The 16,513-nt window shown below is 37.6% G+C and overlaps 1 protein-coding gene across 1 annotated transcript; it reads right to left on the bottom strand.

Annotated features, from left to right (window-relative positions):
• Positions 1–94: 94 nt before the first annotated feature.
• Positions 95–11,386, bottom strand: nme9 (NME/NM23 family member 9). Its single transcript, XM_072444396.1, has 17 exons — positions 11,277–11,386; positions 11,116–11,173; positions 10,872–10,975; positions 10,733–10,804; positions 10,490–10,606; positions 9,784–9,856; positions 9,585–9,667; positions 9,410–9,502; positions 8,009–8,163; positions 6,633–6,829; positions 5,662–5,806; positions 5,266–5,373; positions 4,716–4,867; positions 3,692–3,836; positions 1,771–2,033; positions 1,618–1,698; positions 95–257 (listed from the first exon to the last, which is right to left on the bottom strand). Exons 1-17 carry the CDS (start codon positions 11,307–11,309, stop codon positions 187–189), a joined length of 1,950 nt encoding a protein of 649 aa, XP_072300497.1. The 5' UTR covers positions 11,310–11,386; the 3' UTR covers positions 95–186.
• Positions 11,387–16,513: the final 5,127 nt, after the last annotated feature.

Below are 16,513 nucleotides of genomic sequence, written 5' to 3'. Positions count from 1 at the left end.
TCCCTGACTCCAGGCTGTCTTTACATGTATTATTTATACTCCCCAGCAGAGCGGTATACAGCATGTGGTCACAGGGCATTCAAATAACCACAAATCTATGAAGTGTATTTTATTACCACATTCTTTATGTATCATTTGCTTATTGGTTCCGTCTTATTAGAGAACAATTGTGTCCAGTTCTGGGTTTCATTGTTCTGGATCATCACTTTCTTGTGTTTCTGTCTCTGTGCTGTAGAGATGCAGATCAGGAGGCAGAGCTGTGGGCACAAAAGTTAAATCACAACAGCTGCAGAGTGTAAAATAGAAATACATTTGCACTGACAAGGCACAGTTTGAATTTGAGGACAGCAAGAAACTCTTTATAAGTACATGCCATTAACTTGAAGGACATTTTGCAGCTTATTACTGGCACAACAAGTATTTTTGAAACAGGTTCAATAGAGGTTATGAAAACAAGTCTGTATAATAGTGGTTGGTTTACTTTGGTCGTATTATCATTCAATATTGAGTCATTTTGTCCACAGCAGATCTAATTATTGGCTATTTTAAATGTAATATCTTAAGTGTTAATGCAGTATTCCAGCTTTTTTGGGAGTTGGTTTTATATATTTTACACACCCAATCATTCACAGTCTGCACTCATTTCTCATCTGTAAAAACAATTTACACTTAAGTAAATTGGGAATGGCAGTAAGAAATCATCTGTAAAATGGCGCTCTGCCTCCACAAAGCTGTTTGGCTGGATTAAAATGCAGTTCATTCTTTACACACGGATACACAGCAGTTTGGATGAGTGCTTCAGCTGCTGCCCGTGACAGTATGAAGATGAGATGCTTTGCTGTCGTATGAATCTGGAGGAAACCGCCTCATCATCACAGTAATTGACTGTAAATTGTTGCAGAGTGTATTTTCCAAAGTCACATAACCAATTGTTTGTCTCTGCTGCTGCAATCATGCTGCCTTATGTGCTTTTCCAATTCCACTGAGCAACAGGTACAGAAAAACTCAACATGGACCTCAACATTGTCTGTTGCAGGGATTCAAAAGTATGTTTTATTTTTTTTTGTCAACTACATCTCTTGAGAATGTTGTGAAAAAAATGTAAAATTACAAAAATATATATTTTTCTTAAATAATATAACAAGGTCTCTATTTCCCTGCACTTTTTGTCTTGAGTCTGTTTAGTGAAAATGACAATTAACATTCTTAAATTAGTTGATTATTTAAATAAGTGGTTCTCAAATGACAATAGCTGGATGGAGGCACTGGACTGGGAGATGCAAAATGATATCAAGATATTATTTTAAAATTATGACACTGTATTTAAACAACCTTTTGATTTAAAAGGGCACGTTTTAGTTAAATTAAGTCTGATTACAATATTCAAATAAGCATCATTAAACCTGATTGATCATGTTTTACATGTGGTTGCATGGTTAATTTGGGGCTTCTAGCCTGAAAAGTTTGGGAAATCCTCATTTAAATAGTTGCATAGTTACAATTATTCTGGTTAGTCATAAGTCGATCCCAAAAAACATTTAAAGACTAAATTTCACCAATCTAATTTACTGCCTAATTGAATTTAATGATGTATAAAATAATAATATATACTTGTACCGTCAAACTGATGGTCCGACATTTGTCCTGAAGAACTTGACAGTCCAGCATCCTCATCTGTGGTGTTGCTTTGCTCTTTCACTGAAAAATAAGTTGCATATTCATACATTTTTGTGTGATGTACAATATGATGCAATACCCTTTTTATCTTACCAAAAACAAATCCATCAGTTTCTCCCTCACTGCTGGTCACTTGCTCTGTGCTGTGATCACCAAACATCAGCTGTATCTCTCTGTCGGCCTGCTCTGCGCTGGAGGAGCCATGGACTGCATTGTGTAAGATGTCGGAGGCGAAGCGGGCCCTTAGCGAGTCTGGGGAGATCTCCTTGGCTTTGTCCGGGTCTGTGGGGCCCATCACCGCCCTCCACTCCTCCACTGCATTCTCCTTTGAGAGGACGAGCAGCAGACAGGGTCCACTGAAACCAAATGGGAACAAATGAGTCATCTAGGTAGCATTATGTGAGTGAAACTGACCGTGTTGAATGGACAGAGGTGGAGGCCAAACATTTGACCTATTTTTCATCAGTCTGACAATTTTTGGTGAAGTTTATACTTTAACTTCCTGGTTGGCCTATAATTTAGGTTCGAGAGACATCATGGGTTCTCTTGCCGTGGTAATTGGGTGTGCCATCTTAAAGAGGGGAGAAGCAGCTAAATTCTAATAGAAAATAAATGTAAAAACATAGATTAAAATCTTCAAATTGATTTAAAATGGCATATTTGAGGTCCAATTAATGCAGATATCTCTACCCGTGTCTGTCTGGACATTTATTCTCTGAATTATAAAGATGAATATTCACCCTCAAACCCCTGCACTGGTCTCATCTGTAACACTGACTCTTATGTGTCAATACACAATTGATCATTGTTCTGCTTACCTCACCACTATATCCAATGTACAAATAAAGAATGTATCACCTCAAATAAAAAAAAATAATAATCTAGATTTTGTCACTTGTTACCATGGCGACGATCTCTAGCCTCTATTATAACTCATTGGGCATGTAGAGGTAAGTCCATAACTGTTACCTAGCAACTATGTTATAAATAAGGGCCAAACACCATATAAAGTACACAATAGAAATTATTTGACAAATAATAATACTTAATAACACCTTTATTTTGTTGAATTGAGTGTAAATTGTCTGCAATTTCGATGAAATGTTATTGATGACATAGTGAGCTCTACTTCCTGTCATTTTCAACTTTTACTTTTTAAAATTGTCTTCACAAAGAGCAACTTGACTGATGTAAAACTGTGATACATATTTACCACAGGAACTATGACACCAAACCGACTCACACATAAGTCATAAGTACTTTATAGGTGCATTACATCATCTTTATATTCATGGAAGGTCTGTAGCTTTGCATTTCAGAATGTTCCACAGTATGGCATTAGACTTATCTAGCCTAGCTCCATCCAAACAAGCAGGCAGCCTCATCAGGTCAAGTTACAGGTCAGAGCTGTGGAGAGGAGGCCACACTCACAGTAAGAAGGTTTGTTAGTTAAGCAATAAATATAATAATAGTCTATAGTTTTGCCTTGTTGAAAAAAGATAAAGACAAGTAAACTGCTCTTTCTGCTCTTACTTCAGCCGTGTTAAAGCGCTGATCAGAATAAAAGGCACATTTTAAATCTAGACAACAATCGGAACAACGAATGGCATTGACATAGTCTTATTAATCACTCTGTAGAGCTACTCTGATTTTAACACGATACCAGGGTTTCTGTTGCAAGAGCTGAATAAAGTTTCAAAAGCAAATCTCATTTATATCCCTTTTGGACAGGTCTAAACAGGATCCTCGAGTATATCAGTTCAGAGGGCTGACGGCAGTGTAAAAATCTACTTTTTCATGGGAATTAGGATAATTGTCCAGACAAACCCTGCTGTGTGAGCTTTATTATGTGGTTAATTATTAAAAATATCAGATAACAGGGCCCAACTTTGGCAGGCTCTGCAGGCACCACTTGTCAACCAATAAAGCACATTAAAGTGGACTGATTTGCCCTCTCTAATTAATTTGTAATGGTCGCCTATTGTAAACAAAAATGTGGTTTTGACTCACTAACCTACAAATGAAGTGGACCAGCTGACTGAAGAAGGGCATTTCCTTGTGCTCTTTGTAAAACTCCTCGGCCACTTCTTTTGACAAAAATGTCTCCTGTGTATTTTTAATTGCAAACCCTTTACTGTGGATTTTCTCCAGAATCTCATCTGTTAAAATGAAATGAAACAAGTTAGTCAAAAATGTAACAACTTAAACACACATGAACTAATCATTGTTTAAGCAAGCACATTTTATGCTGGTATTTTAATTGTTTTAGAAGCAAGACAATGTTTTAAATGCTAATAAGCAAAGAGGTGGGCAAATTAATATCTTGATATTTTTTGGAGCATCTCGATAATGTATAAGTTGAAGTTTAAATATGTAAAATGAATAACAAAAGGGCAGAAATATCATCATATACCCTTCAACATACAATTATTCTTTAATAGCATTTTTGATATAAACAATATACTTGATATCGAAATTTTAAATTGAAATTAGACAGATATGTTTTTGGCAACTCTATATTGGCCCTAGTGAATGAATGTGAGAGTGAATGTTTGTCTGTGTGTCTATGTCTCTATGTCTCTGTGTTCACCCTGTCCAAGGTAAACCCCGCCTAAGGCCCAAAGTCACTGGGATAGGCTCCAGTCATCTGTGACCCCGAACGGGAACAAGCAGATGAATTAACATAATAATAATAATAACGTAATTTTATCAACATTTTTTTATATTGCCTGTCTCTACTTTAAACATTTTTTTTGTGTAAACTACTCCTTAAACTAGTGGTCTGTGGTCAATCTAAAGCTGACTAATCCTGTTCACAGTTTATTTGTGTAATGGCTGCATTTTAGGCCCTCTGTATGCTTTATAGTTAACAAAGATTAGCGGCACTAAACACAATCCTCTGTGTTTAGTTTGGTCACTGTGATTGTGATTAGATACATCTGGTCATAGATTTGATGATTCTACGATGGATAATCCCCATGTGGGACAATAAAGGAATATCTTATCTTATCTTATAATGTACTCTAAATTACACCCACCTTTATGCTCCTCCACTGCGTCAGGTTTGATCATAGCCAGAGTGTGTTGTCTGGGGAAAAATAAGTTGATCTCCTGCTGGGCCTGCTCTATGCTGGCACTGCCATGGAGCGGGCTGATGAGTTCTCCCTCCACAAAGAACTGGGCCCTCAGACTGGAGGGTTTGGAGACACAGGAGTCAGCATGTGACCTCATGGTTTTCAGGTAAGTGCAGTAATTTACTCTGTCAGTGTTCAAGCTCTCTCACTCTGTGGGTCTGACTATTTCAAATAGTAATTTCCTGGTCAGAAAACCTCCAAAAAATGGGATCAATGTCGGGGAGCCAGAAAGTACAATCTTTTCAAAGAACTGCACCAAAATCACACAAAGCGGTGGATTTCATTCTGTCCAGAACCTGAAAAAGGTTTTACTGTTTTACCATTTTATATCTAATTAACTAAGAAGCGGGATCAAGACATGCTGTTTATCTTACAAAGTGCTTTTCTTCATTACCAGTCCTGTAGTGACGTCATTGGACTTAAGTATGGACATAAATTAAAGTGCAGGACTCACCACTCTGGGTTTTCAACTTTGGCTTGAGCAACATCAGAAGGTCCAAGCATGTGGTTCCAGTGCTGGACAGCCTCGACTTTGGCCAACGCCAACGCCAGCACAGGTCCACTGTAAAAAGTAATACCTTATCTTAAGTCTGGTGGTAGAAAATTAGACTTATTACGTACAGGTTGTAATTGTTATGCTTTAGACAAAAATATGAATATAACTATGTGTCCAATAGTTCTGAAACTTTAGAGTTGAAACAAAACTCAACTGTTACGCATTTAACTCAATTAAATCATCTTTTCTATTCTGCTGCTTTGTTTGCCTTTTATGTAACAGTTTATTCATTGGAAATGGCATTATGTATCCAACAATATGTGAGGAGTTTAAGAAGAGCATATGTTAAGTTACCTGGTCATCGTTTTGAGCAGAGCCGGAAAGTAACTTTCATTCCCATGTTGGGCATAAAACTGCCTGACCTGCTCCTCTGTCAGTGTCACTTCTCTTTGAAGAGCCACAGTGAAGCCGGCCTTCAGGATTCTATTCAGGATTTCATCTGAAAATAATCATTTGAACAAACAAAAGGTTTGAAAATGTAGTTAATGGCCATTAACTACATTTTCTTTCCATTGAGAAGTGATAGCAAATCAGCTGTCAGTTATTGTAATATCTAATTCTGGCAAGTAGCAGTTGAAATATCAGTATGACGGCGTTAGCGGTGGATGTCGTAGCATAATACTGTTATGTAGATAGTAGATGTTCATTTCATGTGGATTCAAGTAATTATAAAGATATCTATTACTCCATCATATTCTACCATCAAATCCATATCAGGTTAGGTTTCAAATGAATGTATGATTCAATTTCTCAGTACTTAATACACTTTAAAAAAAACAAAACCTCCTTCAAAACAATGTATCTGAGATGTAAAACTCCAACAATAGAAACAATAGCTTGATACCTGTAGAATGTATTTTTGGCTGCAGCAACAAAAAGCAAGGCGCTGGACGACAGGGACCGAGCCGACTGTCAAGGACTGGACTGAGATAACATTGGACAATTATAAAATGGAAAAACTAACTTTTGCAGTGAATTTGAAAATGGACAAATTTGCTGAACATGGGACGGATACAAGGGACAAACAGTAAGACTTTCTCCAGACTACTCTTCTAGTTTTTGTCTTTTGTTTGTGTCTTGATCTGTGTATTTTAATGTTGTTTTGTATTATAAAAAAATATGGTATATTCAAAAAAAAGAAAACCACAATTCACACAAACCTCTATTCATTATTCTGTATACAAACTCTGTCCATTACACTATATGCAGATGGACCACAAATGCCTGTCTGTAGTTGTTTCTGATGCACTTGGCACTTGCCCTACCCCTGCTCTCCCGGGCCACCTCAGGCCGGATAAGAGCCAGTGTCCTCTCCACAGGCTCTTCCTTCTCATCCTGCTCGGTGGCTGTGGCCGTCCTGAAGTTGGGGAAGAGGGAGGCGAGCTCCCTGCTGGCCCGGTCGCTGTCCTCGCTGCCGTGCACCGCGTTGTACAGGGTCTGTGTGCCGTATTGTGCCCGTAAGCTGCGGGAGCCAGGGGTAAAGGGAGAGGAGAGCAGATGGTGACTCGGCTGGCGCTCCACCGACAGAGAGGCATAACATTTGGGTGTGTCTGACAGGATGGGCCAGAATGTGCTGTTCATTTCCCTTTACAGCCTTTTGGACCGGGGTTGTTCACACTGTTCCTAGCCAGTATGCAAAAACATGCCCCGCTGCATGACTAAGGGGAATTCAGCGGTTCTTAAAATGTGTTGTACTAGAATCTACAGTTGGTCTGTTGGCATCTTTCATTAAGACGTAGGAGTCATGCAGTTTGGTTAAAGGTGCACTCTGTAAACATTTAATGTACTTGTGGAGGTTACGCCACCTGCATGGAGATCGCTTTGCCTGGAATGTTCCACAGTTGATTCCACCAGCCCACCAGCCAGTCAGAATACATGTTTTTCAAGGTATTTTGTATTTTAATGTAAGATAAATGCAAGATATGTTTATTGCCACTATGTAATATTCCAGGCAAAGATGTCTGTGTAGACGCTCAAGGAGGTTCCACAGCAAAAGATAAGATAAGAACATTTAATTATTGGAGAAAGGTGTTAAATGTGTAGACTTTTCGCCACACAGACAACTAGTGAATATCTCTCTTTTGTTTTGCAAATTGTAACTTTGTTTTAGGTCTATGCTTGTTTTAGGTCTATGCTTATTGTGGCTACATTTCACAGTTTAGACCTTTAGGAAGTTCTGGTTTAAGTGTTTCTGAGATTATGGTACGTGTAGAGCTGCTTCTGGTGGTAAATAATTAAATGTCTATTTTATCCACATTTTTGTTATTCTTTGGGTTCGTTCTTGGTTAGAACTAGCGGAGCAAAGATGGAGTCTTTTTGGATCAAGTTGAGCCCAAATCAGGGCATTTTATTTTAGACCTGGTTTAGATCTGGTGAAACTCGGAGGGCCAGATATTTTCTTTAGTGGTACTTACTTATTTCTGTAACGCCCGAAATCACAACAGCGTTTGCCTCAAAGGGCAAGTTTAATTCATGGATTTATTATACCTTTGTCCTAGTTTAGATCTGTACTTTTGTTCTCAGTCCAAACTAATTTACATTTATAAAGCCATATTCCTTTATTTTCAAAACAACACAGTTCCAAATAGGGATTATAATGTTATGGTGCTCAACTGTGTGTGTGACATTTGCATAAACTAACCTTTCTGGCTTGTCTCTCCTGGCTTCCTCGATATCAGCAGGACCAATGAAGTCAAGCCACGCTCTGACAGTGTTAGCGGAGCTGTCGGGCTGAGACAGGAGCAGCATGTGCGAGGGACCACTGCACATGAACTGCACCAAGTCCTCAAACCAGGGCTGAACATCGCAGTTTAACACACAGTGGCACAAAGAGAAAGACAGGGAAGATTAGATTATAAAGTGATGGTTTCTTAATCTTATTTTCTTATCTTCTTCCTTCTGTAAGTGGATGATTTCACTACGTAAACATATCCTCTGTATCCTCATCTCAAGTTCATTATTATAAGGGCCATTTTCATAGAATGGAATTGAAAAAATATAGCTTCTTGTCTGCAAATATCGATAGAAATGTGTCTGTGGGAGATTATATTCTAACTCAAGTTGAGAAAAAGATGATCCTGTATCCCCCTCTAGCACTACCTTTGTGTCTTCTTTAAAACCTCAGAACATTACGTTTTAACAAAAAGTCTGCCTTTAATATTCTGCAGTATGGCATAAGAAAAATTATTCTGTAGTATGGTTTGAACTTTCTATTTCCATGGACTCATTCGGCGTTCAGACAGTTACATACTGCTGCTTTAACAACAACAATCCATCTCTTGGGTTAAGAATTGGTCCAAACATTCAGAATGATTGAATGTTTGTGTAGCACAAGTTGTTTTCCTCACGATTCATGTACACTTAGAAGATTTATATTGCCTTTAAGAGGGAAGCAAAGATACATGTCTCTCCTCGCTCATGCTTCACTGTAATTGGTAAAATCTACCCGTCATTCACTTTGAGAAGTAGTAGATGGGGAAAAGCAGGCGGTATTTGAAAGCATTGACTAGATTGAGTGTTATCAGTACCCTTTGTAAACTGGCTCGGACACATGTTGAAATACGATGAGAAAAGGATCATAATTTGGATTAGAAACTGGACTGCATGGCCATGAACTTGATTAATTGAAGTGGACATGTTGCACACGTTCAATGCAGCTGTATAATTGACCTAATTGTCTTGCATGGATGTTTATCTTGTTGTATTTGTATTCAGAATTTGTAACCATTAACTCTCATCACAAATAGGCTGAGAGGCAGGAAAAAGCCGCTTACACAGCAGCTCTATTTTGAGCCCTGTGAAAAATGCAGATGGACGTGCGATGTGCTGCAGCTCCTAAATGAAATGATTCTGCACCAGCTGTGAGCCGGTGACTGCTCCCCGCTTCCCCAAATGTCAAGACTAAACTCACACAAAACATTTTCTTAACACTTGAACACAATTCCTCATGTAAAATGCCAACCGTCCCGCTGTAAGCTTCCTTAGTATATGCACTGTATGCTGTTTTATCCACTAATGTATTCTCCTTGTTTCCAGGCAATACCTCTTGTGCTTTGTGTGGATAGAAATCTCGAGCCTCTATCTCTGTTAGTGTGCGCTCCTCGTGGACTAGGATCTCAAAGCCGGCGTCTTGGATCTGGCCAGGGGAATAATAAGAGCGGCTTTAATTGGTGTCAGCAGAAATGCTTAGACAGTGTGCAGAGATAGTCCCTGTGTACCTTCATAATAATCTCATTTGCCTTGCCATGAGCTACGGCATCTGGTTTGAGGATGGCAACCGTGCAGGATTTACTGGCAGGCACTAAAACAGAGGAGAGCAGCCGGAACGATTACTGCTAATGCTGTTGTTGAATGCACATACGTAAGTGTAATGGCAAAGTGGTTATAACGATAATGTTATTTTCAATCCAGTCGTACCAATTATGTTTTCCTCGTCTTCTGACTGTGTGGTAGGCTCCTCTTTGTCTTCAACAAGGCCTTCGTCTTTAATCTGATAAATACAAATAAGTTACACTGCAGCAGGTTTACATGGCAAGCTTAGTAATAAGTACTTAGTTAACAGCCCTAGTGTTTTACCAGCCAGAGTCAAATACGACCAATCAATTTGAATGTTTTAACCGAAGTATGTTGAAACATTTTGATTAGTTAACTTATTTGATGTACTTCACAAAGGCTTAGAGAATGTGCAATCAAAACTACACATAGCTCAAGAGAATGCGCAATCAAATCTTGTATTTTGCTCGCTGGCTTTTGTTTAATGGTGGGAGTTGAATGTAGTGTTGGTGATGTCTTCTATTAAAGTGTATGACCCCTTTTCCCATGATGCATTTCTCCTATCTGAGACAATAAAGGATTATTTTATCTTACTTACATTGCCCTGTTTTGTGGCTGCATTGCTTTCTAGTCTTTTACAATTATAATGAGTTATACCACCATCTTTCATTAACATATTTCACATCAACAAATAAATCAGTATCAGATGTTACATGGTAACAATATAAAGAAAAATGATCAACAACATTTCAAAATATGAGGCTTGTCGAACTGACCTGTAGTGTTTTTTTAATTACATAATTCATGATATGAATAAAATATTGATGCAATCCATGACTTTTGTCCATACCACTCTCCGTTCTCCTCCTTGCTCAAGGACTGCCTTCTCCTTAGCCAGTTCTTCTACGATTATCTTCTGAAGAAGAGGAGCATTGGCTCCTCGCAGCACTGCCACCAGCTCCCCGCCCTGTCCGTCACATTCAGAATACATTATAGTGCAGCACAGTTTTAGATATCTTGAATTTAATCAGATTTCTAATAAAGAACAAATTATTCAACTATAAAGTGACTCTTTTGTTTGCATAATACTCACCCCATAAAATAAGAAGGTAGGTTCACATTTCCCACGATACCTCTCCAGAGCATCAATACTATCTGCTTCAGCCTGAAGAAAATACAAGTTCACATTTGTGCATGTGTATGATCCATTTACAGCTTGTGGATAAACTTACTGTAGCAAAATGCAAAAGATCATCTCCCAATTCATTTTTGATTTTCCTCAGAAGGCTGATCACAGCTCGACATGGGCCACACCACTGTTGGTACACATCCACCACTACAGCAGGAGAAAAGGAGACTGCGTTTATTACGGCCACCACAAGAGGGCAGCAGAGCACTTCAAACAGCAGGGACTCATGTCGACTCAAGACTCAACACGTTTTCATTTTAACTTTTGTTTGTTCAATCAATTCTAACCTGTTAGACCTTTGGTAGCAAGCATTTCCTCCCATTGCTCCTGGTTAGTTAAAGACACCTGATGAGAATGACAAAATACAATGCATTAGCAAAATATTTAAAAATAAATTACAGAATTGAATGTATCTTTCTTAAACTCGTTTTAGCAAAGCTTTACAAACCTGTAAACTCCCCTCCTTTTTCTTGCCCGCCATTGTAACACTGAACGTTACAGAAAACGCAAATAATAATATCTCTCAGTGAACAAATATATCAATTTTTTGCTTATTTTATATAAAAGGTTTTTCTGCTCCAAGTCTCTGGGAGAAGAGGAGATATTTGGAAATCCTTCAGCTGCAGCTTCTGCACGAGCTTGAGTTTGTTTGGTCAATGGGTTACCTAGCAACCGCGCTCAAGCTTTGCAGGGAGTTTACCGTATAATGATCAAAGTGTCACAAAAGAGTATGCAACCATGCTATCACGACAGTAGTTTTAATGAATTCAGAATTTAGTGTTTTATTTCAGTATCAATTACAATATTTGCCATGTTTTGCGCTCAGTATGTTTCTCTCAACAGCAACAATGAGATAAACAGGACCAACAGTGTCAGGTAAGTACTAATAACAATTTAGCATTTGAGCTAGCTATATTAGCCATCTGTTTACTTCCTGTGTACAAATGCTGGAACAAGAATGTTTTTGTTGCACATTGGAGAAGGAAAAATAAAATTCAAAAAGTCATCCAAATGTAGGCTATTAAGGACCTACAACACACCATCTGCAATAAAGTTATAAAGTGTCAAATTGAATGTGTAAGGTACATTTTAAGAACATGTTAGCGCAGTAGATGGTTTGATGGATGACAAAAACAGCATCATTGCCTTCATTTGGAATCCTGTCCTGTTCATCATGCACCATATGATTTACAGTCTGCTCCTGCCATGCTCCTGTCGGTGACCCTTCCTCTCACCCTGAGCTTATCATGCATTTGGATGGGAACAGCATCACCTCTCCTCCAAGGTCACTCGATTTGCTTTGACAAATAACACTCACTGCATCTTCCTCTATTCATTCGCATTTAATGCCATCTGTTTATTTCAAATTTTGCCCTTGGTGTCCTCAAATATGATCCATAATGAATACTGATCCAGCCACACAGTTGTTTCCTGCTGTCAGTTCAGTCCTGTTGATGAGGTTTATGCCATTTCTCTGTGATGGCCTTTTTTCCTACCTTCCAAATGTATCCTAATATTGTGTCCACAGCAGGAGTTTTGATGCCCAGATTCATAGTTCTAAAATTGAGAGGGATGTCAATGTGAAAAAAAGCCTTGTCATTGTGAACGTCAGTCCAATATTTTTGAACAACAGGACAGTCCCAAAACATGTGACAGTGGTTTGCCTCTTGGGACCAACCTTCCCACTCATCTGTCAAAACAAGGTTACCCTCTCTTTCCTATTTATTTTTAATATCCAAAGAAACTAATTAAAAGGTTATATTCATTTGTAATTGTCTATTGTTCATCCCATTAGAATTGAAGGGTTCCAACTTTTACATTTCTGGTAGTTCTGAAAATTAAAATTTTGACCAATTGTAAAGCAAAATGAAATGGGTAAATAATTCCCACATCTTTTTAATGATGGATAAGAATTTTCACTTTGAACAAAAATGTCAGCTAGAACCCGATGATGGAGATGAATTGTTAGATTGTAGCTTGATCGTTGCATAGATACTAATTCCAGATCTGGATCGCGAGACACATCAGCACATGACATCCTAAGCAGACATTAGTCCCCAGCAGGACCTAAACACACCATTTCCCCTTGTGTCCTGATGGAGTGCAGTTAATCTCTCCAGTGTGATGAAAACGCAGTGGATTTGAGTCTGCCACAGTGCGCCCCATTAGCCTCCATTACAATGTCTTAAGCGCGGAAGTCATATTTAAGCCCCATTTAAGAATAGCTACAATTTGCTGTGTTTATTTTCAGCGGCTTCATGCTCCACTCCTCAGCGTGCAGGATTTAAAGTACCTCATGCTGTTGTCTAAAAGCAAACTAATCCCAATTGCTTTGTCATGCCTTCAAGCATTTATGGTAAACGAAAACCCTTTAAACCGCATGCATTGGGCGCATTCTGCTCTGGAACTTTTACTTAATACCGTATTTTCCGAACTATAAGTTGCACCTTTTTTCACAGTTTTGGCCGGGGTGCGACTTATACTTATATTTATACTTATATACTTATACATATACTCCGGAGCGACTTATAATATAAGTCGAAATGCAGTTGCAAGTGTGAAAATAACAAATAATATCACATATTATGTGACATTATTTGTTATTTTCACACTTGCAACTGCATTTCATACTCAAACTTATATGTGTTTTTTTCTTCTCTATTATGCATTTTTTGGCTGGTGCGACTTATAGTCCGGAAAATACGGTAATGCTAATCTACATTTTGTTGATGGAATGCGTGGTTGCAATGTGTAATTGTGAATTTTTAATAGTTTAATGACACGTTGAGAATTGCCTTTGAAAACGTTACCAATTGCCTGTCAGACTTTACAATAAACACAGTTAGCCCTGAACATGTGCCATTCATCTTCATATTCATGTGCAATACTGTTTGTTGCAATATTCTCTGTCTATATAACAGCTGTAAATAAGAGTGTCACTATTGTTATTATTATATAGTATAAGATTTTTTTTAAAAGAGTTTTATAAGAGCTTTTCTATAAGTTTTTTATTATATACTTCTGTACCTACTTTGTGTTGCAACATTGAAATTTCCCTATTGTGGGACAAATAAAGGCTTATCTTATCTTATCTTAAAAACAATAACTTATTGTGTCCTTGAGGGTTTAATTTCAAGTTAATAGTCAGCCAGCGAAAAATAGGAGTTAATTTAATAACAATAGAACACAATTCCTGAAAACAAACAATATTATGTGTATTATCATCCCAACTGGAAGTGGTTGTCCATCACTACGAATCAATACAGAAGAGTAGTGGTCAAAAAATTCAAGCCCTTAAAATAAACTAGTTCAGCTGTGCCATGTTTTGTGACTTCTGGCTGTAAAATGTTTATTTCATTGGAAAGGAAACTCGTACACAGTATTCTTTCCCTTGGGATTTCAGTGTCTGTATATTGTGCTGTTGTCTCACGTATACGACGAGGTAACGTTTTGGCCATAACAATTCATTAGCGCCAATAACTTCCAACTTCAGCAGCTCTGTGTTTTGTAATTAGATGTTAGTTCAACTTACTTGTGCAGAGTTTTGGAAGGTTGTTTCTTTTCCACATGGAGTGAACACATTCTCTATGGATTTCATTTCTGCTTTCCCTCAGGCAGAAGTTTAACTTATTCTGTGAGAAATGTGGATGTTACTGCTTGGCCATGATATGACCCATGCAATGCTGAATCCATACTGCATTACGAAAAGAAAAACAGTGTAAAAATACTAAATGTTAAACACCATTTAGAACACCAAACTTAGGAATACAAGTCATAATTTGCAAATGGAGATAGAAAAGTCAATATTTTTTATAAATACAAACATTTCAAACGTGATTTTGATATTAAGGAATAGACTCGATACTCAAAATGAATTTTGATACCACAATCATCAATTAAAAATGCTACATTTTTAGACATTAGACATGTTCAAAATTAAATATTTGCACTTTCTTCATGTGGTTTTATACTAATTCTGATAAAGCTCAAGATCATTCGAAAACTGTTCAGGAAAGGTCAAATTATGGTGGTTGTAACGTAATAGTAGTGGTAGTAGCAGTAGTAGTAGAAGTATTAGAATTAGTAGTTGCAGGTGTATTCTGTGTTTATTGGGAGCAGAAAACAGTTTCATATTCCAGGGGTGTAACACAGATCCATACTTTCTTAGATATTGTTTTTGTGGAGTTTAGAGGAAAGGAGAGAGTCTTGTGACTTCAGAAATACTTGGGTGCATGCTTATCAGCTCCTGCAGCTCCACCTTGTAGGAAATAACTATATTACATACAAAGCAGCAACACTTCTGTCGGCATAGTTGTTAAGTCATGGTGGATAATACGGACCACTGTCAAAGAATGTAATCTTCTGTAACAGCGATCATGCTTTCTGAATGATAGAATACTTGCCGTGGTAAATTGACACTATGCTAATGGCGGAGAGGTTTTTAGCTGCCTTTTTTTGCAATGATGTAAAATGCATGAAGTGAATGGGAAGTATCGTACGCCAGTCAGTCCTGAGATCGACACATGTAATGACGATGTGTCAGTAGAAAACCGGGAGAGATACAGTAAGAGAGGAAACCAATATGGAGTAAGTCATCTGCATCTAAATAAAGAGCGCTAGTGGCTTTGTCAGAGTCCATTAAGCAAATTGCTATTTTTGATAAATGCAGCGCTGTCTCCTCGCACCACTGTTGTATACTGTAGTGAAAATGGCTTCCTGTTTCTGAGATGGAGGGATGTTATGTAGATTTGTATTGTGCCTTCAAGTGCAAGTTTTAGGAACAATTGTGATGCGGTCTACCTACACAATATACGAATCAGTTGAAATAACCAGGTATAATAAAATGGCCTTTCTAAGTGTTCCTTTAGGCATTGATTTTGTTACTTAAGTAAACGTACAGATACAAGAGCAAAGAAAGTACTCAAGGAAAATAAAAAGTATTCGTATTTGCAGTAAGAAAAATATTTAAAGTACTTGTAAAAAAATACTTTAAGAGTAAAAAGTAAAAGTAGAATCAGTGGTGGAAGAAGTACTCAATTATATTACTTGCCTGTAAGTAAAATTACAGACAGACACAGGTAAAGTGTAGTAAAGTAGTAAAAGTAGCACATGCAAAATTCTACAGAGGTAAAAAAGTACCCTTTAAAAAATACTGCGCACATTTTGAGAACTTTTAAAGTGTTAAACGCGGTGATTCTCATCAATAATTGTACTGATTTTTGGTCAATGGATGCAATTTGAACATACAATTTTTTTCTAGTGAATTCAGTCCAACACAATACTTCTTAGACTTGCATCTTATGTTTATTGACTGTCAATCCAATAGACAACATGTGTTTAAATGTATAAGATGAGTTTTGATTATCAGATAAATGCAAAATATATATTGAATTAAAATAATTACAAAAATGTATAAATATCAACATATACCCTTATTTTTGACCTGAAATGTTTATGTTTGTTTTTTGTCGGATTTTGATTTGAAATTACTGTAAACAATATACTTGAATAGTAGTTAAATCTTTGTTAGCTTCAAAACAACATTAATAATAGGCCGTGGCTGCAGAGCCGCAGCGCGGTCAAATGGCCCAGCAGTTTCAGGAACCGCGGCACTGCCATATCTAACCCTAACCCTAACCCTAACCCTAACCCTAACCTTAACCTTAGCCCTAACCCTAACCCTAA

This window comes from Eucyclogobius newberryi, unplaced genomic scaffold, assembly GCF_026437365.1.
Source record: "Eucyclogobius newberryi isolate DKJ021-1_F unplaced genomic scaffold, fEucNew1.0.hap1 SCAF_14, whole genome shotgun sequence".
NCBI classification, from domain to species: Eukaryota; Metazoa; Chordata; class Actinopteri; order Gobiiformes; family Gobiidae; genus Eucyclogobius; species Eucyclogobius newberryi.
This window is presented reverse-complemented; position numbering and strand designations above follow the sequence as displayed.